We start from the raw sequence: 27,713 nt of genomic DNA, 5'->3' as shown, positions 1-27,713 counted from the left end.
CCCTCCCTCCCCTCCTCCCTCAAGTACCTGTGGTGTCGTTGGTGTTGTCAGTGTGTACATAGGCGATTCTGTGATACTGTTGAGCACAGACTTACCAAGGGCAAGCACAGTACATTCAGTCTCCAGCTACTCATTAAGCTCCTCTGAACAACAGGGAGTGCAGAGGCAGCAGTGAATCCAATTCACATAGTCCCCGACCTCCCAAAGCTCATCGCCGGGCAGGGGGCTAACGCCTGAAGCACACCTTGTGTGGGCCAGGCCCTAAGAGCTTTACACCCATGAACTCATGTAATCCTCACAGTGGCCCTGGGAGGGGGTCCTGTTGTTACCTCCATTTTACAGGTGGGGAAAGTAGGGGACAGAGAGGTGAAGTCACTTGCCCCCTGTCGCACAGCTAGCGAATGGCCGCGCTGGCTCCCGCGTCCATGCTCTTCACCACCGTGCCCATCTGCTCCTTGATGGCGCTCACTCAAGAGCTGCTGAAATTCATTTACCACGAGCAGTTCTTCTGGGAGACTGGACCCGTGAAAAGCTGTTCTAAAGATAAAAGCTGTGCAGGAAGCCCAAGTTCAAGAGGGAAATGCCGCAGAATGGGCGGTGAGGTGGGGGAAGAAGATGGAAAGGGTGTTGCTGCAGAATCTCGGAGCAGAGACCTGGGGCTGGAGAGAGGGAGGAGGTGCAGACTGCCAGAGAGTGTGGGAATTTTTATCTTGGTTGAATGATTCACGTAAATGCGTGTCCCAGAAGCAGGCGTGGAGGACAGATTTCTCAGGAGTGCCGATAAAACTTCACGTCGAAGCCGTTCTCATCAGTTCCCCGGGCTGCACAGCAGGCTTGCTCTCCTTGCTTCATTTTACAGGATTCCTTCTTCTGCAGTAGTTAATAGCATTTTATTTTGCATTATGATTTCATGGGGATTTTTTCTATAAATATACCTTTCTATTTTGCCGGCAAATATCTGAATGTCACCCCCACTTTTTTAAAATACGTGGTTAAATACACAGAACATATTTACTATTTAAAAGTATATAATAATTTAGTGGCATTTTAAAGTAAATAATAATCCAGTGGCATTAATTACAGTCACAGTGTTGTGCATCCAGCATCACTAACTCCAGAACTTTGTATCACCCCAAAGGAAACCATGTGCCCATTCCATAGTCATCCTCATTCCTCTCTTCCCCCAGCCCCTGGCCACCGCTAGTCTGCTTTCTGTCTCCGTGGATTTTCCTATTCTGGGCATACAATCTAATAAAAGAGTAATATGCAAATTAACCATCACTCTGCTATGCCTATAAACCACGCCCACAAGCCACACCCACCAGCCAATCAGGAGCGAGTATGCAAATTAACCCCAACCAAGATGGCTGTAGCCACGGAGCGAGCAGGAGGGAGGCTTGGGTTTCCCTGGTGATGGAGGAAGCCAAGCTTTCCACACACCCTGGCGGGCCCAGGCTTCCACTCAAGGCTAAAAAGTTTCAATTATAGGAGATAAATAAATCCCAACAAAAATGGCGGCAGCCACGGAGCTGGAGAGAGCAGGAGGCTTGAGTTGCCCCCTGGCGATGGAGGAAGCCAAGCTTCTGCAGCCCTGGCCTGTCTTGGCCTCCGCTTAAGGCTACAAAGTTTTAATTATAGAAGATAAATAAATCCCAACAGAAATGGCTGCTGCCACAGAGCAAGCAGGAGGCTTGGCTCTGTTCCAGGCCACAAAATTTCAATTGTAGAAGATAAATAAATTCCAGATCTCAGGGCCTCTGCTTGGGTCGCCGGGGGTCATGGCTGGCCTGCAAACCACCACAGGCCCCTCACCCAGGCCTCCCCATGCCCCAAGGGAACCCCCACCCTGATCTGGGATACCCTTCAGGGAAAACCAGCTGGCCCCCACCCATGCACCAGGCCTCTGTCCTATCTAATAAAAGAGTAATATGCAGATTGACCATTACTCCAACACACAAGATGGCTGCCCCCCATGTGGTCAAAGATCCTGACCCCAAGTGGACACAATATGGCCACCACAAGATGGCCAGCAGGGGAGGGCAGTTAGGAGGGACCAGGCCTGCAAAGGAGGGCAGTTGGGGGCGATCAAGCCTGCAGGGGAGGGCATTTAGGGGTGATCGGGCCTAAACGGGCAGTCGGACATCCCTCGAGGGGTCCCAGATTGGAGAGTGTGCAGGCTGGGCTGAGGGACACCTTCCCCCCACCATGCACGAATTTCGTGCACTGGGCCTCTAGTAATAATAATAATGGCTAATTTGAGCACCTATTAAGTGCCAGGCTCTTTGCTAAACATTTTACATGGTACATCTATTTTGTGAAAAGAGAGTGTCACCCCCACTTTACAAATGAGAAGATGGAGGCTCAGAGGGAGTAGAGCGTAGGCAGCCTGGTTGAAGTCCCAGTGAGATAGGGAGGGAGCCAAGCCAGTCTTGGAGCCCCACCCTGAGCACCAGTCTCTTGGCCGCATGCAGGGCACAGGCTGCAGATACAGTGGGAATGTTCGCTTCTGAAACCCTGCTCTTTGGAGCTGTTGTGGAAATGGGCACTAATGCTCTTCTCAGGGCGGTGGGAAAGAATCACATTTGTGCCCAGCTGGCATGGCTCAGTGATTGAACATCGACCTATAAACCAGGAGGTCACGGTTCGATTCCAGGTCTGGGCACATGCCTGGGTTGTGGGCTAGATCCCCAGTGTGGGGTGTGCAGGAGGCAGCCAATCAATGATTCTCTTTCATCATTGATGTTTCTCTCTCTCTCTCCCTCTCCCTTCCTCTCCGAAATCAATAAAAATATATTATTTTTTTAAAAAAAGAATAACATGTTTCTGCATGGTGGGAAGGCACATGCTGTTGCCAACCCTAAGGCCCACAGCTACTGAGCTCGTTCTGTTTGAGTCCAGCCGTCCATACTCCTGACTTTGAGATCCTTTCCTAAATGCACTTGAAGCCTGACTTTCACTCCTACGTGGCATTTCTCCACTCCTGAGGGAGGAGATTTATAACTTTTCTTCCTAACCTTTCCTGGGGTTGTACCCTCCTTCCAGGCAAGAAGCTGTCCCTCCTGTTCACTGCCTCTCCCCCTGCACCCCATCCCCGGCTTCCCATCAGCCCCTCTGCACGGCAGATGCTCACTGGGTAGCATTATCTCCCTGACTGCGGGTGGGCTGAGCTTCCTCACCACGTGTGTGTGTGTGTGTGTGTGTGTGTGTGTGTGTGTGTGTGTGCGCGCGCGCGCGCTCACATTAGGGGCCCAAGGACTGGACACGCTGTAGGGCACTCCTCCCGGCTCTGTTACGAGGCCCCTCTGCATTTCTCTGTGTTGGGGAAACCTGTCGACCCAAGTGGGACTCCTGCTGACAGTGCAAAGTTGTTGCTTCAGAAACAGAAGACATACACCAGGCCTGATAATGCGGCGAGGACTGGCCAGGACAGGCTTCTGAGGTGGTGCAGCTTATGCTGCCAGCGTCCCTCACGGGCTGTGTCTTCAGAGAGAAGCTTCTCAGGAGAGTGGTTTCATTCCCTGCAGCGGTCCTGCAGGGCCACCTGGGTGGCAGTGTTTGGCTGGGGAGAAGCAGGAGACTCTTACGATGCCAGATTAGATTGTAAATGTGAATGATGTGGAAGCTGGTGGTGGAATGCAAGGGTGGGGAGCCCTTCTCTCCTAGGTTCCTGGCAGCTTCCCCACGCCAGGAGGGTGGGTCCACGTTGCCCGAGAGTGCCCTGGATTGACAGGCTTGCTCTAAGAGGCCTCATAGTGGGAGGCCCTGCCAAACTGATGCCCTCCCACAAGGAACCCCCAGGCTGCATTCCTGTAAAAGCGTGCTCTGCCCGGCTGGGTGGGGCTTCTCTCTTTTGAGAGGGGCTACACCCTCTGAATCTAGAGTCAGACACATCTGGGTATGAATGCCAACCTGGCCACCTACCTGCTGTGTCACTTATGGTATACTAGAGGCCCAGTGCACGAATTCGTGCATGGGTGGGGTCCCTCGGCCTGGCCAGCGATTGGAGCGATCAGGGCTGGCCGGCCACGGGGAGGGACTGCAGGAGGTTGACAGGCTGTGGGGAGGGACCACAGGAGGTTGGCTGGCTGGGAGTGCACTAACCACCAGGGAGCAGCTCCTGCATTCAGTGTCTGCCCCCTGGTGGTCAGTGTGTGTCATAGCTACCAGCCGGTCACTCGGTTGTCCGGTTGTAAAGGTCACTTGGCTTTTATATATATAGATGGTTTAACCTCTCTGAGCCTCAGTTTATCTCATCTGTAAAGTGGGGTAATGATAATATCCCATTAACCATAATATTATATGAAAATATATTATGATACAAACTTGTAATATATTACTTTTTAAAGTATGGAATGCCACTTTTTAAAGTATGGAATGCCACTTTTTAAAGTATGCAACGCCAATGTGTTATACATATTATAAGGTATAACCTCATTATAATATTACCTGTATGTCACGTATTAAAATGATAATACACCCTAGAGTAATAACCTATCTTATTATTATTATGAGACTTAGATTATGGAGGCAGAATGTTTAGCATAGGGCCTGGTACATCATGTAACGTAATCACTGTTAATTATTGTGACTGTCATTTTCTGTGGACTAAACCTTTACCCAGAATGTTCTGGTTTATGTTGTTGTTTTGGAAGCAGCGAAGCTGATCAAATGATTAGAAAGCAAAGCCCAGTTATAACCCAGGAGAGGAGGGGATGGAATCCAGGGAGAAGTACTGTTGACTTCTCAGGGTTGTTGTTTTTAAGGGAGAAATGTCTTTTCAGAAAAGCTTAGACCAACATGTTACTTAATAGAGAAGGATATTAAATCCAAATAACCACCCACGTGTTCTCTGTTTGTCTTGAGATATGATTAGCCTGGGGTTTTATTGTTGTATGTGTGGGTGAGGGGGAGGGTGGGCAGAGGGGGCTGGATAGCAATACACATAAGCTGGGGTTCATCTGTTGTCCCAGCTTTTCCATGTGTCCCAGGATGAAGGCTGTTCTTGGAGCCAGGATTTGGAGGTGGGGGGGCGAGGGGTGGCGCCGTGCTGACATCTGTTGATAACTTAGCAGAGATAGAACTTAACTCTGTGCTGGGTATTATTTCTCCCAGGAATCTGAAAGCTCAAAAGATTAAGCCTTATGCTGAGTCCCATGTCTTGGGTCACACAGCTAATAAAACACCGTGGGATCTGAGATCAGACCGTTGAGATCAGGATCCTGATTTTACTTGTGTGAGGAAAGTGAAGTCACTTATCCTGAGGTCTCCATTTTCTTGTCTACTAAATGGGTGCAGTACTGAACCCCAGGGCACATGTGAGAGTCCATGAGGTTAACTTTATGAACTATTAGCATATGCTCTTTTAAGTACTCAAGACCCATTAGCTGCTGCTATTACAGGAATTACCGTGCATGTTATCTCTTTTGTGTGGTAGAGCCAATCAAGATTTTTTTAAAAAATAAATATTTTTATTGATTTCAGAGAAGACGGGAGAGGGAGAGAGAGAGAAACATCAATGATGAGAGAGTATCATTGATTGGCTGCCTCCTGTATGCCCCACACTGGGGACTGAACCAGCAACCCAGGCATGTGCCCTGACCGGGAATGGAACCGTGACCTCCTGGTTCATAGGTTGGTGCTCAACCACTGAGCCACCATGGCCGGGCGCCAATCAAGATTTTTACCCAGGCCTGACACCCTGCGGAGCCTACTCAGTGGTCACTGCTGACCGTGGCAGGGGACTATGGAAAGGCGCGACTATCATGTAAAAACCAACAACACACCCTTCTGGTACAGCAGTGACTAAAACCTCTGGGGAAGTACAGGAGGGCCTTTTTCAGGGATGCTTTTTGGTGAGATGGTCAAGCAAACATGACTTGAATATCTATCTGACAGAGGTGACATTTTTGGGAGGGGTAATTTATCACTCCAGAACGATGTTTGGAAAAGGTGTCCTGTAGGTATGTTGGCAGCCACAGAATTACATTCACTTTACAAGACAGAAATAAGGTGTCCCTGGTGCGCCTGGAGCTTCCCAACCATGTTGCCACACTCTCCTTCCCTAGTTACCTGCCCCTTGTGCAGGCCTGACCTGAAGCTGTCTCCATTGCATCTGAGGAGACTGGCTCATGTGGAGAGATGAATAGGTGAGGAAACCAGTCCCAACTTGTTAGGCAGTGGCTCCATGTCCTGCTGCTTGTCCCTTTAAAAGTCTAGCGCCCAGGTGTGGCCTGCGTGGAGGTGCTGGGACTCCCCAAGGCCTGTGAGCGGGGAGAGCTCCAGGCTGGGCCGAAGCTATAAACATCACCTGGTGCTGTCCACTGGGGACTCCTGTGCGTGTAAGAAAGAAAGATCAACGTTGGGAGTTTGGTCTGGCCTTTTGATACTGCATCTAGTTGGAATTTTCAAATTTATTTTATTTTTGAAGGGTGAGGGATAGACTATTCGAAGGGATTTTGGAGCTCTCCTCCTGGGGCCTGGGAGGGAGTTTGGAATGAATCTGGCTGCTGGAGACTGCAGAGCTGGAGAGAGGCCTCCTGTGCCTGGGCCATTTCTCCAGGCATCTTTGTTTTTGATGAAGCTGCATCCGAAGCCGGCAATTTCCTCTGAATATCTAACCAGTGAATAACAAACACACTGTCTTGTCTTTTCTCCTCTTTTAGGCCTAAAAGGCAGCGGCAGAACAACTTTCCCATGTTCCCCTCTCCTAAAGCCTGGAACTTCAGAGGGGTAAGTGTTTTCCCTGGGTGTGTCCTAGTCTAGAAGCTCCAGAGAGGACCCTGTCGGGGTCGCTTTACATCAGTCTCCCCTGAGAAGGCTTCTGTGCTTTACACTCGGGAAGTCACGTTTGCATCCGCGGTCGCGGTTTAATTAGCAAATGGAAGTGGCCCACTAGGTGTCCGCTGATGTTCGCTCTCCCTGAAGGCCTTGGGCTACTGGAAGCATCTTGAGGACGCTCAGAGGTGTCAGGGTTGATAGGGTGGGCGAGGTGGCTGTTTTCTTGGGAACATGGAGGAAACCAGTGCACAGTGAAGAAAAAAAAGGAATCAGAAACGTGCAGTCTGTTAATATATAGATTTATGACTTCATGGGGAGCTTTATTTTCCAGAAGAGGTCTGTAAGCTTTAAAGAGACTTTAAAGGCAATCATAAAATTCTCCCAATCATAGACATTTAGAGGTGTAGGAAGGGCCAGATCTAACCTCTTTTTGATGCAAAGGTTTCTTCCTTAAAATAATAATAATAATAATAATAATAATAATAATGATGATGTATGGAAGCCCTACTGTGTGCTAAAAAGAGTACTAGCTTTGACTTCAGGAGCAAGATCTTTGCATGTATTGTTAGGTCGCAGAAGGAGGAACGCACAAGGCCAAGTGGTGAGGGATTACGAATTTATTCGATCATCCGATCAACCGCACACCAGGTGGCTGAGCCTGGATGGCTCCAGCACCCAATGAGGGGAGTCAGCGGCTTTTAAAGGACTTTCGGTGGGGTTTTTCTGGGCGGAGACTTCTTTATGCAAACCTGGAGGGGAGAGAATGGAATGTGGTCACCGCAAGTGAAAAGTGGTCTTCAGCAAAGGGAATGTCCATGGTGAAATGACCGGAAAAGCCAGCTCCCCGGGGGAAGGGTGTCAACTCAATTGCTCCATCAAACCAAACATGTGTAAAGAATGCCCTGAGCTCTGTTTCACCACCAGGCCTTTGCATGCCTTGTTCCTTTTGCCCAGAACACTGTCCCCAGCAGGCTAGCACCACACTCCTACACACACTACAGCTGGCCCACCCACCTCATCCATCGAGTCTAAACCTTGACATCTCCTGTGGGAAGCCATCATGACCGCCCCCTGAGTCTGTGCTGGAGGCCCCTCCTGTGAACTCCTGAACGTTCCCCTCATTGTTAAGATTTTAGTTAGCTCTTACTGAAACTTAGGCTTGGAAGCCACAGCATCAGGTATGTAGAGACCTTCTCACTCTCTCTCGTTCACTGCTGTATTCCTAGTTCTAGCACAACACTTGCTTAACTAATTTGTTTAATGAATGAGTGAATAAATGAATCTTCTCACATCCATCAGACACAAAATCCATTTCAGGTTGTGTTTCAAGTTCAAGTCTTTGGTCTTTTCAGCACTGTTTTTACTGGTTCAGGTCATCTTTACTATTCTACATAGATCTCAGTCATTGTCCTTGTGTCTTATTTAAAAAACACACAGATCATGGCTCTATTTTAGCTAAGTTTACACTATGCTTTCATTGAGTACAAGGAGAAATGTGTTGACCTCTTAAGTGGATGTGTAGGTCTTACTAAATATGTCAGGTTAACTCCTAAGTTGTTTATGGCTTTGTGGGTAAGATGCGCATTTCTCCAAGTATGTTCAGTTGGATGAGCATCACCATGAAGTGAAAAGAGACTTGTGTGGTCAAATAAACGTGGGACACAGTGAGAGCACAAAGTTAAATGTGTCCACTGCTGCAGGACTTCTCAGACCTGAGTGTCGATGTGTATGAAAACGACAGTAAGGAGAGTTGATGGAGTTTGTAGCATTTACCAAAGTTGTTGATAATGAACCTTTTGTTGACAAAATAGGTCTATGGAGAAATTAGACCTCCTGAGAGCAAATTGGTCTTAACAAAAATTATTTTTTTTTACTGATTTCAGAGAGGAAGGGAGAGGGGGAGAGAGAGAGAAACATCAGTGATGAGAGAGGATCATTGTTCAGCTGCCTCCTGCATGCCCCACACTGGGGATGGAGCCCACACCCAGGCATGTGCCCTGACTGGGAATTGAACTGTGACCTCCTGGTTCACAGGTCGACGCTCACTACTGAGCAACACCAACTGGGCAAGTTGGCCTTTTTGAAGTCATTTATTTTCTCTCCCTATCTACCCTCCCTTCAATGTACCCTATCCTTCCTTCTGATTCAATAGTGGTCACTAGCCAAGGCTTGGGGTACACCTAGGGTGACCCTGGTATGGTCCTGGTTTTAGCAGTGAAAGTCCCGTGTCTTGGGAAACTCTTTAGTTCCGGGAAACCTGGGACAATTGATTACCTTACCTGTGGCTGTGAGACCGCTTCAACTCAATGTTTTGTGAATGCTGGTTTATAGCACTTGCTGCTGAAGAACCTGTTAGACACACACTTGGTTTAGGCATGTGTCTAACAGGTTCTTGGCCTTATTCTTGCAGTGGTAACATTTAAAGTTAATAATTCATAGTTGGGAGAACATACTAACTGCCCTGGCTAATTTCAACCAAATAGGTGGCAATCTAATGCAATGTTGACTTCGGCTTCATATCAGCTCTCAGATTCTTAGTCAGCTCATAAGATTTTCCCAAGACGTTGTGGGTTGAATAGAGTCTGCTGGGTGGTTAGGTCGGTTGTGGTGTTTACCTTGGTCTCTTTTCCTTACTTTGACTTCTTCTGGCCCCTGTGACTTATTGGTAAAGTTCGACAAACTGAGATCAAGATATACCAGAGTGAGGTGGTTTGGGGCCTTGGTCAATGGCCAGTTTGTTCTGTGTTCAGATCTATTCTCTCCACCTCGGAGCATAATCCTCCAGGACATGGAGGTGGAAGGGAACCCAACCTAGTGGGACCACTCACCCCCAGCCAGGACATGCTTTATAACCCTCATATGGTGATGGCAACTAGAGAACAAGAGCAACTCAGAATGCAAGAAGGCATTATCCAGCAGAGAACATGTTCTACAATGAGATGCAACTCCCAGGCCTGTTAGACTGAGCTGTGCTTGCTGTCCTCGGGCGTTTTGTGAGTGCCTTGTTTTCTCCTTTGTTGAGAAAGTAAGGTTTTAGGACTCTGTGCTAGCAAATTTCCCATTTTTCTGTATATGGCAGAGAAAACCATTGTAAGCATTTGGAATTTCATGCCTCTTTAGCTTGTAAAGAAAAAGGATCCTGTGTTAGTTCACCCCGGTGCTGGGCATTGGTGGATTAGGGGGTGGGGTGGGGAGAAGAGGTGGTGAGAAACGGATTGGAAAGGCCAAGAGGGGAAGGAGCCGCCTGGCTGTGGATGAGAAGTGGGAGGGACACAGTGAGGGCCAAGGAGGGAGCTGGGGACAGAGCACAGGGAGGTCAGGCGTGGTTGGCGGCTTGAGGAGCAGACATTTTGGGGAAAGAGTTTCAAAATACTTTTGAGTGAATTGTGTTGCACCCCCCTCTTCGTCTTTCTGGGAAACATGCACTGCAGATCTGCATCGCTCCTCAAGGCGTTCGGAGTAGCATCTGTGGTTTTCTTTTCTTTGGCTGGAGTTTTTGGTTGTACAGAGGTGAAGGCAGGGCTGCTGACACTTGGCTGACACGTCCCTTCTACCTACCAAGCAGTTTATCCCTTTCACGACTTGTCGTTGGCATTAACTACAGATTGTGTCCTTCGGTTCCCATGCTTATTTAAGGAGACAGGCCCTAGGTGTACCCACCCCTTAGGACTCCCCTACCCTTCCAGGCAAGGGGTGGTGCTCTCACTAGACCCCTGGGCGCTACAGATACAGTCATGGAGAGAAGCCAAGACGATGGTCTTGGGTGGGGCAGTTATGGTGGGAACATTACGAATAAAACCAGAGCAGAATGGGGGGGGGAATGAGAAGGCAGGACCCTGGGGTGTCTTGCTTCGAGACAGCTCCTCTGTCAGGTGCTCACTGCACATCTGGTTCCCATCTGGTTGGGGCAGATGAGCTCAAAATTTCCACCCTTTCTTGTGAAAATATTTGCTATAGCCCTTCCAGGTAGGAGAGAGAGAGAGAGAGAGAGAGAGAGAGAGAGAGAGAGAGAGAGAGAGAGAGACTGAGAGACTGACTGACTCAGGGAGGAAACTTACCCTAGAAATGTGAAAATTTCAGGAGCATAACTTCTGCCATTGCCTATTGGTCACCTAGGAAATACTTAGTTAAGACCTACTGTGTGCAAGGCATTGTATTATGTATCAGAACTGAGGTTTCAATTAAATACCAATCAAATTTCAGGGCTATGCTCATCTTGTCTCTTTCTCCAAGTGCCTGGTTTTCACTCTTGCTTAGGCTATTTGGGAAAACATTTTTAGACTCTGGGCTTTACCCTAATGTCTTAGTCAGGACTGTTTTAGTTACAGGTGACAGAAACTCAGTTACAACTAGCTCAAGCGGACAGAGGAGTTGATGGTTCATTTGATGGAAGGGCCCTGAGATGGGTAGGCTTCAGGCACGGTGCTATTCTGGGATTCTCCCTCTCGGCTTTGTCACTCTTGGGGTATTGGTCTTTGCCTACTGCACGTGGACCTTTTTGGAGAAGGTGATCACAAACAGCCACACATTCCCAGAGAAAAGAGAGAAATTTTTGTTTCCAGGGTCCACATATGAAATCCCCGTGTAGGATTCTGATTCTTGGGTCACATACCGTGGCCAATCACTGTGTGGTCAACAGGATTGGACAGGCCTTGGTCACGTGCTCCCTCTGAGGGAGCTGGGTGGACAGGGCTTGTGATTGACAGCTCCACTAGGGCCACTTACTGTGGTGGGGAAGGGGCATTTGCTCCAAGGAAGAGTTTGGTGCTGCTGTAACTAAAAGGCAGTTGGTTGCTAGACAGACAGGAAATCAGGATGACTGCTCCTAGGGTCACTCAGAGTTGGAAGTCAGGACTAGAACCGTGTCTTCAGACAGTAATCCTGTGCCTGCTCCTCTCTGCCTTAACACATCCCACGTCGTCTGTTTGGAAGGAAGTTGACAAACCCTCCGTGTAGCCGAGTGGTTCTTGAAGGTCAGACTAAAATTCTCTGAAATTCATAATTCAGTAGAGTGACAGGATCTCTGATACTGAGAGCACACCTGGTCAGGTTATTGTTTATTGTGGCCTTACCATGGCTTCTCTGCAGAAGAAGGCTTCTGGCTTTCTCTTCTCTGCCAGCCTCACTTTGTACATTTGCATTCATTTATTGAACACTAGAGGCCTGGTGCATGAAATTCGTGCATGGGTAGGGTTCCTGGGCCTGGCTGGAGATCAGGGCCGATCAGGGCCTTCCTTTGCTCCACGTCGCCCCCTCTTGGTCAGCACACATCATAGTGAGCGATCAAACTCTGGTCTCCTGGTCAAACTCCCGAGGGGACACTTTGCATATTAGCCTTTTATATCTATACATTGGCTTCAGGCAAGGGTTTGGCAGTCCCACATGATAGATGGTATTTATTCCCACTTCAGAGACTAGGAAACTGAGCTCATATCTGCTAATTGGCATATCTGTCACCTCTGTAGTAAGTGTCAGAGCCAGCACTTGAACTCAGGATTGTCTGTCCCCAGGCCATTAGAGCACACTGTCTCTTCAAAACAAGGCTGATGACATACCTTTTTCCAAAGGAGTTTAGACATGAAGATCTTTATAAAACAAGGGAGTGTCCTGTGCTAAACTTTTTATCACCTAGAATCGCCTTTCATTCCCTTCTACTCCCCTGGACTTCAGTTTTAAAGTTTTGATCTTTCCTACTATATTTGTGAAAAAATAATTCATTGCCTCATTTTGTATCAGTAATTATGACAACAACAGTAACAGCTCCGTGAATCCCAGGTAACTCACCCCCAGCATTTCATTATACTAGGCATTATGTTGAGCACTTTAAGCATATCTTACTTCCCAGAACAATCCCAAGAGGAAGATGTTATTTGAACCTCATCCTCATTTTAGAGATGAGGAGATAGGGCAGTTTAGTTTTGTAAATTACCACAAATTTAGCAGCTTGAAACAATACCCATCCATTAGCACACAGTTCTGGAGGTCAGGGGTTTGAGCATGGCAAGGCTGGGTTCTCTGCTCAGGGTCTCACAAGACTGAAATCAAGGTGTTGGCTGGGGTGGGGTCTTATCTGAGGCTCCTGGGCCTCTTACCACCTCATTCAGGTGATTGGTTATAGGACTGAGGGCCCTGTTTCTTTGCAGGCTGGCCGCTGGGAGTCACGCTCAGCTCCTAGAGGCTGTTCTCAGGTCCCTGCAGGTGACTCCTTCCATCTCCAAAGCCAGCGATAGAGAATCTCTCTTACATCAAGTATCTCTTAATCTTCACCTCTCATTGACTTGAGGAAGAGCCCAGTTCCTCTCAAGGGCTCACCACATTAGATCAGGCTCACCCGGATCCTCTTCCTCTTGATTATCTAAAAGTCGATGATTATAGGGATGAGACTCCATTACTTCTTAGGTTCTGCCTGCACCCAAAGCAGGGGATTTTACAAGGTGTGTACCCTAGGGGGTGGGGATGTCGGGGAGTTCTGGAATTCTGCCCACTCCATTAGTGGCTCTGTGGTGGTGCTTGCTGAGGGTCACATGACAAGGGAGTAGCAGAGCTGGAATTCAAATCAGAGCTCACCTCATTCCAAACCCGTGTTCTTTGCCAGCACCTTTTAGAAACCTCTCGTTAGTATGAAATTACTTGCAAGTGGGAGACATATGTGCAATATTCACCTTATATTAACCTCCTTAATCCACAAAGGACTCTTGCAAAGCAATAACCCAAATTGGAAACCCAATAGGAAAATTATTGAAGAATCTGAATAGGCAGCACAGAAGAGAACATATATATGACCAGTAAATGAAGTCAAATTGTTCACTCTAACTCATACTTTAAAAATGTTCTTAAGTTACAAATAAGAAATAACACTATAATAATATATTTCATTTATTTAGCTGTTTCATGGTTAGCTACTGTTTCCAGAGCTTTGTATGTCATCACATTCCCAACAATCCTAATAGGCAGGTACTGTTATTATGCCCACTTTCCAGATGGGCAAACTAAGGCCCAGAATCTTAATTGCACATCCCCAAGGTCCCACTGCAGTCTGGCTTCAGAGCCTGTGCTCTCAGCCATGTGATTGCTGAATGAGTGCAAATGATGCAGAAGCATATAATGTAAAACATGTATGTATAGCTTTAAGTCAGTAAGTCAAGAAAAGCAAACTGAAATAACAAAAACTGAAACAACCCCCTTTTGTAAGGAGATAACATATTAATATAGACACAGAAAGAAGTCCGAACGACTATCACTGTTGACTGACCATTTGGGGTTGGTGAGGTCCCAGGGAATGGGCTGCTGTGTTAGTTAAATATTTTTGTAATGTCTGATTTCTTTAGAGAGAATATATATATATATATATTGTAATGAGTGAAAGCAATAAACTTGTAATAATTAAAAACAAACTTCTTCCACAATCACAGTCTTCCATAAGCAAGAGGGGGTTTATTGTAACGTTTTGGCTGCTTAGAGAACATCAGGGTGCATTATTGAGCATGTGTTGTGGCAAACATCTGGGGACTGATAAAATCTGGGCAAATAGAAGAGACCCCCGCCGCCCCCCAGTGTACTGTCTTCCCCATCTTCCCACCTCCCACCCCCCTACTGCCCTGATAGTCCCCATGCACCCTGGGGAGTTGACTGTCCGCTGCCCCTGCACAGCCCAACCTCTGAGTTTGGTGGGCAGTTTGGGGCAGTTATTGTAAAAGCTTACGTGGTGAAAAGGCACATTCTTTGGGGTCAGAGTGCCAACTGGAAACTTCAGACAAGACACCTTTCAGAGCGTCAAGCCCCTTATCTGCGAAAATGGGACAACAGTGCTGTCTTCGCAAAACATGAGACTTGGCTGTAATGTGTCAAGTGATCCCAGTACTGCCTCCATGGAGTTAAGGGTGCAGAAAATATTAGCTGCTTATAACTAGGAGTCTCTACTACCTGAAATGTCTGTTTTATAAACGTGTACTTACTAGATGCCTTTTCCATGTGCGGTGCCCCCTCAAAAGGAAAAAATGACTCTCTCTGGTTTCCGCTTAGACCTCTTGTCTCATTTCCCTTCAGGAGGGGCAGCAGCCAGCCTGCGATTAGATGCTGACACCTGTGAGGAAAAGCTCATGTCATCTTCCGTCTGCTGACACCAAAAATACGCCAGGCACATGGAAGCTCGTTTTTAGAGTCAAAAGCAGTTTCTTTTTTTGGCCACATGTGAGGTCTCTGGGGACAGTGGCTTATATGTCTGCTGTGCTAATCCTGCATTTTTGATGCAGAATTTATAGATGCCTCTGTTTATGTTAAGCAGTTACCAATTCAGTTATTCCCTTTCTGTTCCAGAGTTGTGCATGGTGAAAGATACTTTGGACTTTGGTCTTGTGGACTTAGTTAGGAAATCTTGTTGCAAGTGATGGAAACTCAACCCAAACTGCCTTAAAAGCAAGGGAGAGTTTTTAATGCCAGAGGTGTGGGGAATATCTCATGGGGTGCCGCGGGGCCTCAGAAGCCCCTGGAACTAGGCACCAGGACCCCATGAAGGTTCCCGACTCCTCTCTGTTATTCGATGCCTTTTTTTCTGCAGACTGACTTCCTCCATTTCTTTATACCATGGATATGCGGCCATCTGCAGAGAGACAGCCTTTTCGCTCTCAGAGCCAAAATTACCAGGGAGGGGGTTTGATTTGCCCAGCTTGGTCAGGTGGGTACTCCTGGACCAATCAGCAATGGCCATGGAACGGAGCTCTGCCATACCACTATGGTGGCTCCCATGGTAACCATAGTAACCTGGAGGAAGCAGGGCAGAGGCTGACTAGACAGATGCAAGCAATTCTGGTCTACATAAGTCTTCCCCATCTCTCAAGTGAACAAAACTCCTATTTGGTTTGATTTTTTTTTTTTTTTTTTGCTCCTGACATTCTGACCTGGGAGCAAAAGTTAGGCTGCTCATGCAGACAAAAAACAACAGTTCTGTAGGTTAATTGAAATATTAGCAGCCCCTGGAAAATTACATTCTGGAATGGTTGAGACCATTTCTATAATATCGGGAAGTAGTGGAGCTGAGTTGGGGGTTTTAAATAAAAGGTGGGCCCACATTCTAGAGACCTGGGTAGTGGGAGAAACGGAGGGAGAAGGCCAGCTGAGTATACGTGAGGAAGGACAGAGGCCCCTCAGTAGGCTGGAAGAGGGTGGGTGGCACAGTCTTACTTTGAGAGATTTAAATGTAATCCTTGTGGCCCCGTTAACATTTTTCTTTGCAATAAGAAAATAGGTGGCCCAGAATCAGTCTGCGTATTGCTTTGTGGTTTATCACATTTATAACTTTTCATGGAGTTCCCCCCCCCCATTTTTTATTTTAATCAATTTAGCCTTTATTATACAAACAACATCCTAGCAGTGATCTTGTCACCTCCTAAAAGCCCTCATGGTGTTTTTGAGAAACGAAGGATTACACCAATTTGGAAAATTTCTTCTCTGAAGCTGAGCATCCCCGCCCAGTTTCCCTTTTCCCCTTCCGTGTTAAATGTTATTTCTCTATTTCCTGCCCATGTCAGAAGCTGGGGATGGGAAGTGAAGCCTCATACATGGGGGTTAGTGAAAGTCCTGTCACTAAACTTTTCTTCTCTCTCATCAGTTTTTTTCTCTTCCCAGTGAATGTGGCCCATTTAATGGATTGGACTGGGTTTAGCTCATTGTGACTCTAAATAGCCACCCCCCTTTAAGTGCTCACATCACACTGTCAATTAAACCAATTGAAACACACAGCTGGAAGCATTGGGGGGAAAGATGAGTAAGTTGAACTACGGAGAGGATGCAGATGGGACGGAAGGATCCCACCTGAATCCTGGGGTTTACAATGCCAGTACATCCTTTCTCTCTATTGCATCGGCCTTCTCCACTGATGATGTGGTTGCAAGGACCAGGGTTGAAGTTCAAGCAAGAGGCCCGCAGACTGAAGGTTCCCTGGGCCAATGACATACACTCACTTTATCAAAAAGACTCAAGGGCAAGTATATCTGGTCAGCAGCTGCAGTTTGCCAATTAGCTGGGCGAACATCTGACTAATTTCTGCTTCATTTGTGTTTCATGGGCAGAGAAGCCAGGGTGGGTGTCTCCAATGGAAGCCAAATAAGGCCTCACATAAGCAAGTGCCCATGCATACTTAGTGCCTCGTAAGTCTCATACATATTTAGTGCATAACAAACAATTAGTAACCAAGTACCTTATGAATATTAGGTATCGTTTGTTCTTCTACCCTTTCCTATCTATGTTTAGCACACACATGCTCTACTTACTAACAACACTTATTATACTTAACACTAGTGGCACGATGCACGAATGAAGATTCGTGCAAGAATGGGCCTTCATTCCCCTGGCTGCCGGCACCGCCTTTGCTCTGGCCGGAGCAGCCTTTCTGCCTTCCCATGCTGCCCAGAGGCCCAGAGTGGCGGGGGTGGTGCAGAATGCCTGCATTGTTGCCATGGCTATGATACAAGCGTCCTGCCCCGTCCCTGGCCACTCTGCGCCTGCGTATGCAAACTAACCCGCCATCTTTGTTGGGTTAATTTGCATACACATTCCCGATTGGCTGATGGGCGTTGTGAAGGTACAGTCAATTAGCGTGTTGCTCTTTTATTAGGTAGATGACAAAATATTTCTGTTATTGAAGATGAGTAAGTCTTACAAGTGTATTCATCTTCAGTAATTGAAATAAATATTCTCTAAAAGCAAGTTGAAATGCTCATTTCAACTTGATTGCATAGGTCCTGTTTTTAAATGGGCTGCCCTATATAAGCCTGATGATGAAAATTTTTCTCTTACTTGATTTTTTGGGCCTCCCACATTTGTCATCTCCTACCCAGGCTTTCTCCTTCTGCCATCAACTCTGGAAATCTCAATGAACACAACTCCTGGACCACCCTTTTTGTAATAGTAATAGCACGACTCTTACTGCTGACTCCCACATGGTACTGGTAATGGAACCGACTGGATTAGATGTTGCAGCAACATCCTGGACCACCAGTGCCCAGACCACCTGTGTTCAGGGAGGAGGCAATGTTCTGTGCAGAATGGTACTACTGCACAATGTGTTTTTGTATTATCAGGGCTGACTTGAATTAACATTCGTTTAGAAAAAAGGGGGAATGAGGCTGATTACTTGTTTATGAGCAGATGAGGCTTTGTTTAAAATCATAGCTGTGCTTTGAGGAAGGTGCAATAGAGTTGTATCAGATATGCATTTAATTTATGCAGGTTCAACTAAAGTTGCTCACTGAAGAAAGGTTGGGAGAGAATTTGACTCAGCTACAGTGTTAGATTTATGGTGAACCTGCTGTTCACTCCGTTGATCCCGATGAGGTGAGAGTGATTCTAGACCCCAACATGGGCTTTTTGTGCATCATGCACCCTAAAAACAAACAACAGCTTCATCTGGGGCCAAACTGAAGATGTATGTACAATGTTTGTTCCAGCAGGGGAGGGACAACTATTGAGTGTGGTTTATGGAGAGGGGGTGTCAGGCATCTTTGTAAGGAGTTTCAGGATTATTATTTTTACTCTGTGTGCTAATTTTTCAACTTTTTATTATGAAAAAAATTGAACATGGAAAGTTGAAAGATAAGTACGATGAACTCCCACCATTCAGAATCAACAGTTGCTAACATTTTGCTTTACCTATTTACCCATCTCTAGCTATTTATATAATTTGGCTTTTATTTACTAAACTAGAGGCCTGGTGCACAAAATTCATGAACTTGCAGGGGGAGGGGAGGTGCCCTCTCCCCGGCCTGCGCCCTCTCGCAGTCCAAGAGCCCTTGGGTGATGTCTGACTGATGGCTTAGGCCTGCCCCCTAGGAGTGGGCCCAAGCCAGCAGTCAGACATCCTTAGGCTGCCATGGAGGCGAGAGAGGCTCCTGCCACCGCTGCTGCGCTTGCCAGCCTATGAGCCCGGCTTCTGGCTGAGCGGCGCTCCCCTTGTGGGAGAGCTCCTAAGTTGAGTGTCTGCCCCCTGGTGGTCAGTGCGTATCATAGCAACCAGTCGTTCTGCTGTTCGGTCGATTTGCACATTAGCCTTTTATTATATAGGATTATTTCAGATTTGTAGATATCATGACCCTTCATTGCTAAATACTTCAGTATATATGTCCTAAGCATAAAAACGTTTTCCTACATTACCATACCTAAGAAAATAATTATCAAACCTAAGGAAATTACCAATCAACATTCAGTCTATATTTATATTTCTCCAATTGTCTTTAATAGTTGGTTTCCCCCAAAACCATTCAAGGATCATGCATTGCATCTGGTCGGATTTTTCGTTTGTTTTTATTCAATTGAGAACCATGATTTTATTTTGTTTTTATGGTGTGTTTTTGTTTGTTTGGTTTTTTTAGCTCACAGGATAGTCTCAGTTGCCCCACCCCAAAATCCCCAAGAAAACTCTGATCCCCTCAGCTCTTCCTTCTGTGGCCAGAAAGTCAGGACTCAGACTTTCCATCTGAAAACTGTATCTAGCTCATAGGGTTCTTACGAGAATTAAATTAAATAATCCACATCAGGTTTTTAGCACTGAGTCTGTGACATACTAATTGCTGAATAAATTCTTTCCCCTATTATATCCACTCATCAGAAACTGTGGGCAACATGGGGAAAAGTGGGGCAAATTTCCTGAAAAGAGAATGTGGCAAAACATTACCAGTATAATAGAAAAACTTTTCATTTATCTAATATTTTTCCATGTTATAGAGCAGTGGTCGGCAAACTCATTAGTCAACAGAGCCAAATATCAACAGTACAACAATTGAAATTTCTTTTGAGAGCCAAGTTTTTTAAACTTAAACTTCTTCTAGCACCACTTCTTCAAAATAGACTCATCCAGGCCATGGTATTTTGTGGAAGAGCCACACTCAAGGGGCCAAAGAGCCACATGTGGCTTGCAAGCCGCGGTTTGCCGACCACTGTTATAGAGTGATCAATTTTCAGGCCTTGGGATATGGGAGTCTGAGTCTGGACCATTTGCTCTTTGCATGTATGTGTTATTAAATAAGAAAACACACATTGGAGGTATGTGGGATTATGCACTGATTTAGAGAGAGGAAAGAACATTTCTTGTGTAAAAAGGTATTAAATGAATTTTAAATGTAGTCTAGATATATTCTTGAACATTCTAATGTGTTCTGATAAGTGTTGACTTATGGTCATTCAAATCTTATGTATCTCGAGAAGTTTGGCAGTGGATTCAGCCTGAATTTATTTTGCTCTCATCTCTGCACTGGGCGTCGCTCCGTACTGTCACAGCCTGGCACATCAAACCGACTGATCTTGGCTTCTTCACCATGGCACCTTAGTTGCTTAATGAAAACACCCAACAAGTGTCTACATTCTTCTCATGTTTGTGGTTTTGGTTGCATTTTTAGATGTGGGAAAAGTTAACATCTTGTTTTGAATGATAGAAGAAGATTATTTTGATATTGGGAACATTTGAAATCATTGACCTCAGCAGGTTGGTCTAACGATTGGAAAATTTTCAAAGTGTTATTTTTCACCTACAGAATTAAGCAGCCTTTTAAAACATATATTGATTTTAGAGAGTGTAAAGGAGAAGGATAGAGAGATAGAAACATCCATCAGAGAGAAACATCGGTCGGCTGCCTCCTGCATGCCCCATCATGGGGATTGAGCCTGCAACCCAGGCGTGTGCGCTGACTGGGAGTGGATCCCTAACCTCCTAATCAGCCTTTTAAGAAGTGATAACTTGACATACTGGTGAGGGTGCAGTAGGATGATGCTCTCACAGGTGTTCAGGGCCAGGGTTAGTTCATCTCATCTTTCTGGAAAGCTATTTGTGTCAAGAACCATAAACATATTTATGGTTATTGGCCCCAAAACTTCACTTCTAGGCTCTGTCCTGGAGAACTCAACAGGATTAAGATTTATGCACAGAGATGCTCAGTGTGGCAGTCATTATAATGATAGAAAAAATGGAAAGAGCCTGCGTGTCCAATAGTGTGGGACAGTTGCAGTAATTTGTGTTTTATCCATATGAGTGCATGTTATGCAACCATAGGGAATGTTCAGGAAGAGTGTTAATTCAGGGGAAACTTCTTATTGTTAGTTTTTTAAAGTAGGAAATAAGATTGTACTTACAGTAATGATCCAACTATGAAAAAAATTCATTTAAAAGGACTGAAAGAAAATATGCCAAAATATTAATAAGGACTTCCTCTCAGTAAGTGAGGCTATACTTGACATTTTTTCTTTGTTTTGTTTTGAGTTCTCCATGTTTCTACAGGATGCATACATACATAATTTTTATACTCGAGGAGAAGAAAATTGGGGTTGAGAAGACATATATTTAAACTGCAGATTTGAAGTGGAGTTTCAGGTTTGAACATTTAAGAATAAAAATCACCCCCAACAGGCATAAATCTAAGTTAGAAAAGCTCAATGAATTGGTCTAAATTCCATGGTTACTTAAGATGGAATTTTAAAATAGGGCATGTGTTTGTGGAGGAGTTTCAAATGTGAGAACTTGCTAAAGGTGAACTTGAAGGAATTTTGTCTTCCTTTTCTAACAACAACAACAACAACAACAAAAATCCATAAATCTTACTTGGACATTTGAGAGGGGAGGAAAGCACCTTAGTAAGAATGAATACTGTATAGTCAGGAGAAATCACAGCTCTAAAACCATCATCCCCCAACGAGTTAATAATATTCCAAAGATTAATAGGTAACTCAGTTGCATCTTACTGCTCCGGGGCACATTGTTATGGCTTCTGGATGATGGCTTGGGATAACACTTGGGGAAAATTAGAGAAAAATACCTAATATGGCAGCCTTTCCTTCTCACGAGCTTATTATTGAAACTCAGAGGACTACAGATTGCAAACTTGGCCTAGGAATTTTGGTGTCAAAAGACACTTGGCTTGCCCTGGCCGGTGCGCCTCAGTTGGTTGGAGTGTTGTCCCATACACCAGAAGGTGGTGGGTTCGATTCCCAGACAGGGCACATACTCAGGTTTCAGGTTCTGTCACTGGTTGGGGTACATATGGGAGACAACTAATGAATGTTTCTCTCTCACATTGATGTTTCTGTGTGTGTGTGTGTCTCTCTCTCTTCCTCCCTTTTCTTCTCTCTCTCTCAAATCAATAAAAACATATTCTAAGGTGAGGATTAAAAAAAAAAGATACTTGGCTTTAAAAAAATACCCTCCACCTCCCCCCTCCCCCAATAAAAATACCCTCCACCTCAACCTAAGTTTTTCACGGTGGAGCTTGTGTAATTAAAGTCGAATGCATTCTTCTTGGGGCCAACTTTTTCCAGGCATCAATAGGTTTATCACCAAATTCTAAAACTTCTCAAAGAAGGAAAATCTTGAGTTTTAGGCTGGAATAGTCTTTTCAAGTCTACAGAATTGGCACAAATGGACCAGATTTGCTGTTCTTGAGACACAATAAAGTCTCCTGTTGCCTATTTGACGGCTGTTCTTGAGACACAATAAAGTCTCCTGTTGCCTAGTTGACGGTCTTGATGTCATGTCTTTTTCCCCTTCTTTTAAAAATATACTTATTTTATTATCCAGAGTGACTAAGAGGCCTGCATGTGTGCCACTCAATGCTTGTTCTCGCTTCGCTCTCCTTTCTCTCGCACCCACTGCTCAGGAAGTGACTGCTGCCTCTTGTTTCATGAGTCATTCTGGTGTAGCTCACCCCACCCCGTCCCCTCCATTGAGTCCCTCCTACTTGACATCATCTCTCTACTTGAATAAATGCCCATTTCCCTTCACTTGTCCACTTGCATTTTTTTTTTCTATTTTAGAGTTTGGTTTAAAGACAAATGTTGCCTACTATATGTATCTTTTACATGCAATTTTGTGTTATCCAGTGGTCTAAAACTTCTTTAATATATTAAGAAATATTTCTGCTGCAGCCCTTCTGGTGTGGCTCAGTGCTTGAATGTTGACCCATGAACCAGGAGGTCACGGTTTGATTCCTGGTCAGGGCACATGCTTGGGGTGCGGGCTCAATTCCCAGTAGAGAGCATTCAGGAGGCAGCCTATCAATGATGTTTCTCTCTCATCGATGTTCCTATTTCTCTATCCCTCTCCCTTCCTCTCTTTCTCAAATCAATGAAAACACAGTTTTTTAAAAAAGTGCACTGGACAAGAATAGGAAAAAAAGTCCTTTACTGTTAGGCAGTAAGTAGACAATGCAAGTCAGTTAATTTGGTTTTAGAAATTCTAGTAACTTATTTAAGAAACCTATGTCTGCATGTGTACTTGTGGAAGGAACACAGTTGTTTTTCTGGGTGTTCTCCACTCAGCGGCCTTCTGTTTCTTACACTTGACACTGGTTTTATTTCTAGAAAAACTCAGTCTTGAAAGTCTGGTAGAGCCCTAGCTGGTTTGGCTCAATGGATAGAGCGTTGGCCTGCAGACTGAAGGGTCCCAGGTTCGATTCTGGTCCAGGGCACATGCCCGGGTTGCAGGCTTGATCCCCAACATATGTGTGTGTGTGTGTGTGTGTGTGTGTGTGTGTGTGTGTGTGTAAAGAAAATCTCTGGTATAGCCATAGGAGGAGATAAAAACATTTTCACGTGTTGTTAGCTATGTTTATTTAAACAAAATCATGCAACTATTGTTGCTTACAGTCACGGGGCTCATTCCTGCTGGCCTGGCAGTGTTTATGTTGGCAAGGGTGAGCAGATGCTATCAGGAGTTCATTGTGTACTGTTTGCATAGTGGGATGGGGCATCCAGCTCAAGCCAGTTTTAAGAAATGTGTTGAATTAATTGAATGATTTTTATTGAAGTGCTGTCTGGTTGGTAAGGTGCAGCCTGTGACTGATGAGGTAGTGCTCAAGTCCCTAAGAGGCCCCCAACCGCAGCTGATGGGCTGGGTTAGCAGGTTACTCAGCTTCTAGAATATGGCTGCTCCTGGAGTGGCTCCTGGAAGAGAAGCGTCCGTGAATGTTAACACTGGTAAAGGCAAGTTGCCTCGCCACATTGTCCTTTGATGCTGCAGGTCCTTTGAACCTCAGAGGATCCAGGGCTATTCCAGAAACTTCGGCCAAGGCGGTCACAAAATAGTCACAGGGATGGGAAGTACAGCATAGGGGATATAGCCAATCATATTGCAATAACTGTGTATGGTGTCAAGTGGGTACTAGACTTAACGGGTGGATCACCTCATGAGTTATATACATGTCTAAGCACCATGCTGTACACCCGAAACTAATACAATATTGAATACCAACTGTAATTGAAAAAAATTATTTCCAAAAAACGAAAAGAAACTTCGCCAAGGGAAGATCTGCTGATTTTCCTTAGTTAATAGCATCTAAACAAGGTTTTCCTTCAAGAACAATCATCCAATTATCCAATGGGGTAACTCAGAAGCAAGACGTTAAAGATACATGGTGTTAGAGTTTATTTTTTTGCTCTTAGAACAACTTCACTACTTGACATCTTGATTGTAGTAGAAACATAGGGAATGATGATTTTTTTTTTTCAGTCTCCTTAAGCCACTGGCATGTCTCCTAGCAAAGGTTCCCAAAGTGTGGTTCGTGGACAGCGGCAACAGCAGGACCTGGGAGCTTGCTAGAAATGCAGAATCTCAGGCCCCACCCAGGCCTGAATCCACATCTGCATTTTATCATATCCCCCGGATCTGTGGCACATTGAAGTCTGAGGGACACTCTGACTTTTAGGGCAGTCCAGATTCAGCTTGCAGATACCATTAACTCAATAGAGGTTTCATATGGAAATCTTCAGTCAGGATTTGGAGTGATGGGTATTGACATGTGGTCTGTCTGTCCTCTCTCTCTCTCAAATCAGAAAAGTAGGGCTATGGTGAACAGTTAACCACCGAACTCCAGCCACTTGGAACCAAAATTACTAGTACAGATCCCTCTGATTCAGGTGGAAGAAGCCACAGGCAGGGTTGAAAATTCTGGTATATCCGCCCTCACACCCCAATCTACACTCTCCTTCCCCACCTGGGAGCACACAAATCATAGAGTTCTTTGTCTATGGGGAGATCCTCCCCAGACTCTTTTCTCTGGTGTGCACATAGTAGGCCTTTTGGTTCTCCTGGTGTGCACATAGTAGGCCTTTCGCTGATCTTGGGGGCGCCCTGTGTTGTCCCGGGCAGCGAAGCCACCACACCCTGATGTGTGACTCATAGGCAAAGCAGCAACTTTCGATAAAGGGTGTCCATCCACTTCTCACTGAGGCCCATGTGTTACGTAATGCCTTTCCTGCCTTAGTTATTTACTGGTCTTGCTCTGCCCGTCCACTGTCCTGGCTGCTGGTTTTTTTGTTTTGTTTTGTTTTTGGTTCTACAACTGAAGAATTTGACCTCTCCGGAGTTTAAGATCCCACTCCCCTGGCCCTTTCTCGGCAGTTTCTCCTCAGGTGGCAGTCACTGGGGACAGAGGCATTGTTTCCGAACACCGCTGTGGCTCAGTTGGACCATGTCTTCATTTCAAGAGAGATTTGGGGAGAGGCTAAGCTGATTACAGGGCTCAAGTGAGGCCCAGAGTGCGTTTCAGATTTGGAATGCAAATTGTTTGCAGTAATTATAGTTTGCGCTCCGGTCCTGCTCGGCCCCCATGGTCATTATCCTGATGCAGAATAAGCAGTTTTGTGCTTTCAGAGTGGGAGGTAATGAGGGGGAGAGGGGCTCTTGAGGGACATTAAGGGGTATTTTCAGAGCCTGTCTCCAAGCCCGAGTGGGAGTAGGACAGACCCAGAAGTGTGGGGTGTCGCCACTGACAAGCTCTGTGACCATGAGCCAGGAACTCAAACTCCCTGAGCCTCAGTGCCCTCCAGCCCTTGCATTGGAGGTTGCCATGGTGATGAGATGGCAGTGATGTGATGACATGGTACCTGGTGGGTAGCAGGTGCTCAACACGGGGGAGTTTCACTGCCTGGCAATTACCATAAGGGCAGATATCCACAATGGGAAAACACACAGCCCCTTTTTAAAATTTTATTTTTATTGTTGAAAGTATTACAGATGTCTCCCCTTTTTTTCCCCATTTACCCCCTCCACCCTGCACCCGCCCCTCCCAGGCCTTCACCACACTATTGTCTGTGTCCATGGGCTATGCATCCATGCAGATAAGTTCCCTGGTTAATCTCTCCCACCCCTCCACCCTTGCCTTCCCTCTAAAATTCTTTAGTCTGTTGCATGCTTCTGTGTCTCTGGATCTATTTTGTTCATCAGTTTATTTTGTTCATTAGATTCCACATATGAGTGAGATCATGTGCTACTTGTCTTTCTCTGACTGGCTTATTTCGCTTAGCATAATACTCTCCAGGTCCCTCCTTACCGTCTCAAAGGGTAAGAGATCCCACCCCCTTTTTTTTCACAGCTGCATAGTATCCCATGGTGTCAATGTACCACAGCTTTTTTATCCACTCATCTGATGGGCACTTAGGCTGTTTCCAGGTCTTAGCTATTGTAAATTGTTCTACTATGAACATAGGGGTGCATGCGTTCTTTCTGATGAGTGTTTCAGGTTTCTTAGGATATATTCCTAGAAGTGGGATCACTGGGTCAAATGGAAGTTCCATTTTTTATTTTTTGAGAAACCTCCATACTGTTTTCCACAGTGGCTACACCAGTCTGCATTCCCACCAGCAGTGCACTAGGGTTCCCTTTGCTCCACATCCTTGTCAGCACTTGTCCTTTGTTGATTTGTTGATGGTAGCCATTCTGACAGATGTGAGGTAATACGTTGTTATCATTTTAATTTTCATCTCCCTGATGATTAATGACTGATCATTTTTTCATAGTCTCTCGGCCATCTGTATGTCCACTTTAGAGAACTGTCTATTTAGGTTCTTTGCCCATTTTTTAATTGGATTGTCTTCCTTTTGCTAAGTTGTATGAGTTCCTTATATATTTTGGATATTAACCCTTTATCAGATGTATGATTGCCAAATATGTTCTCCCACGCAGTGAGCTTCATTTTCATTTTGTTGATGGTTTCTTTTGTTGTGCTGAAGCTTTTTGTTTTGATGTAGTCCCATTTGTTTATGTTCTCCTTTGCCCTAGGACAGTGGTCGGCAAATTCATTAGTCAACTGAGCCAAATATCAACAGTACAACGATTGAAATTTCTTTTGAGAGCCAAATTTTTTAAACTTAAACTTCTTCTAACGCCACTTCTTCAAAATAGACTCGCCCAGGCCGTGGTATTTTGTGGAAGAGCCACACTCAAGGGGCCAAAGAGCCGCATTTGGCTCGCGAGCCGCGGTTTGCCAACCACGGCCCTAGGAGATATATCGGTAAACATATTGCTATGAGAGATGTCTGAGATTTTGCTGCCTATGTTTTCTTCCAGGATTTTTATGTTTTTGCGACTTATATTTAAGTCTTTTATCCATTTTGAGTTTATTCTTGTGTATGGTGTAAGTTGGTGGTCTAGTTTCAGTTTTTTGCATGTACCTGCCAATTTTCCCAACACCATTTATTGAAGAGACTGTCTTGACTCCATTGTATGCTCTTGCCTCCTTTGTCAAATATTAATTGAGCATAATGGCTTGGAACGATTTCTGGGTTCTCTGTTCTCTTCCATTGATCTATATGCCTTGTGCCAGTACCTGGCTGTTTTGATTGCAGTAGCTTTATAGTATAACCTGATATCTGGTATGTTGATTCCTCTAACTTTGTTCTTCTTTCCCAAGACTGCTGTGGCTATTTGGGATCTTTTTTGGTTCCATATAAATAGTTGGAGTATTTGTTGTAGATCTGTGAAATATGCCATTGGTATTTTACTAGAGCTTGCATTGAATCTATAGATTGCTTTGGGTAGATCTGTGAAATATCTTAATGATGCTAATTCTACCAATCCATGAACATGGTATATTCTTCCACTTGTTTATATTTTCCTCTGTCTCTTTTTTTCTTCTTCTTCTATCTCTTTTTCAACATCTTGTAGTTTTCTGAGTACAGGT

General features: G+C 45.3%; 1 protein-coding gene across 1 annotated transcript in view; it reads left to right on the top strand.

Annotated features, from left to right (window-relative positions):
• ARHGEF3 (Rho guanine nucleotide exchange factor 3) overlaps window positions 1-27,713 on the top strand; it is a 260,975-nt gene that overhangs the window by 56,221 nt on the left and 177,041 nt on the right. The window contains exon 2 of the mRNA XM_008146317.3: window positions 6,663-6,729. Within this exon, the coding sequence (XP_008144539.3) occupies window positions 6,663-6,729 (67 nt within the window). The remainder of the gene's footprint in view (window positions 1-6,662; window positions 6,730-27,713) is intronic.

The sequence above is a fragment of the Eptesicus fuscus genome, chromosome 18 (assembly GCF_027574615.1).
Source record: "Eptesicus fuscus isolate TK198812 chromosome 18, DD_ASM_mEF_20220401, whole genome shotgun sequence".
Classification (NCBI taxonomy): Eukaryota; Metazoa; Chordata; class Mammalia; order Chiroptera; family Vespertilionidae; genus Eptesicus; species Eptesicus fuscus.
This window is presented reverse-complemented; position numbering and strand designations above follow the sequence as displayed.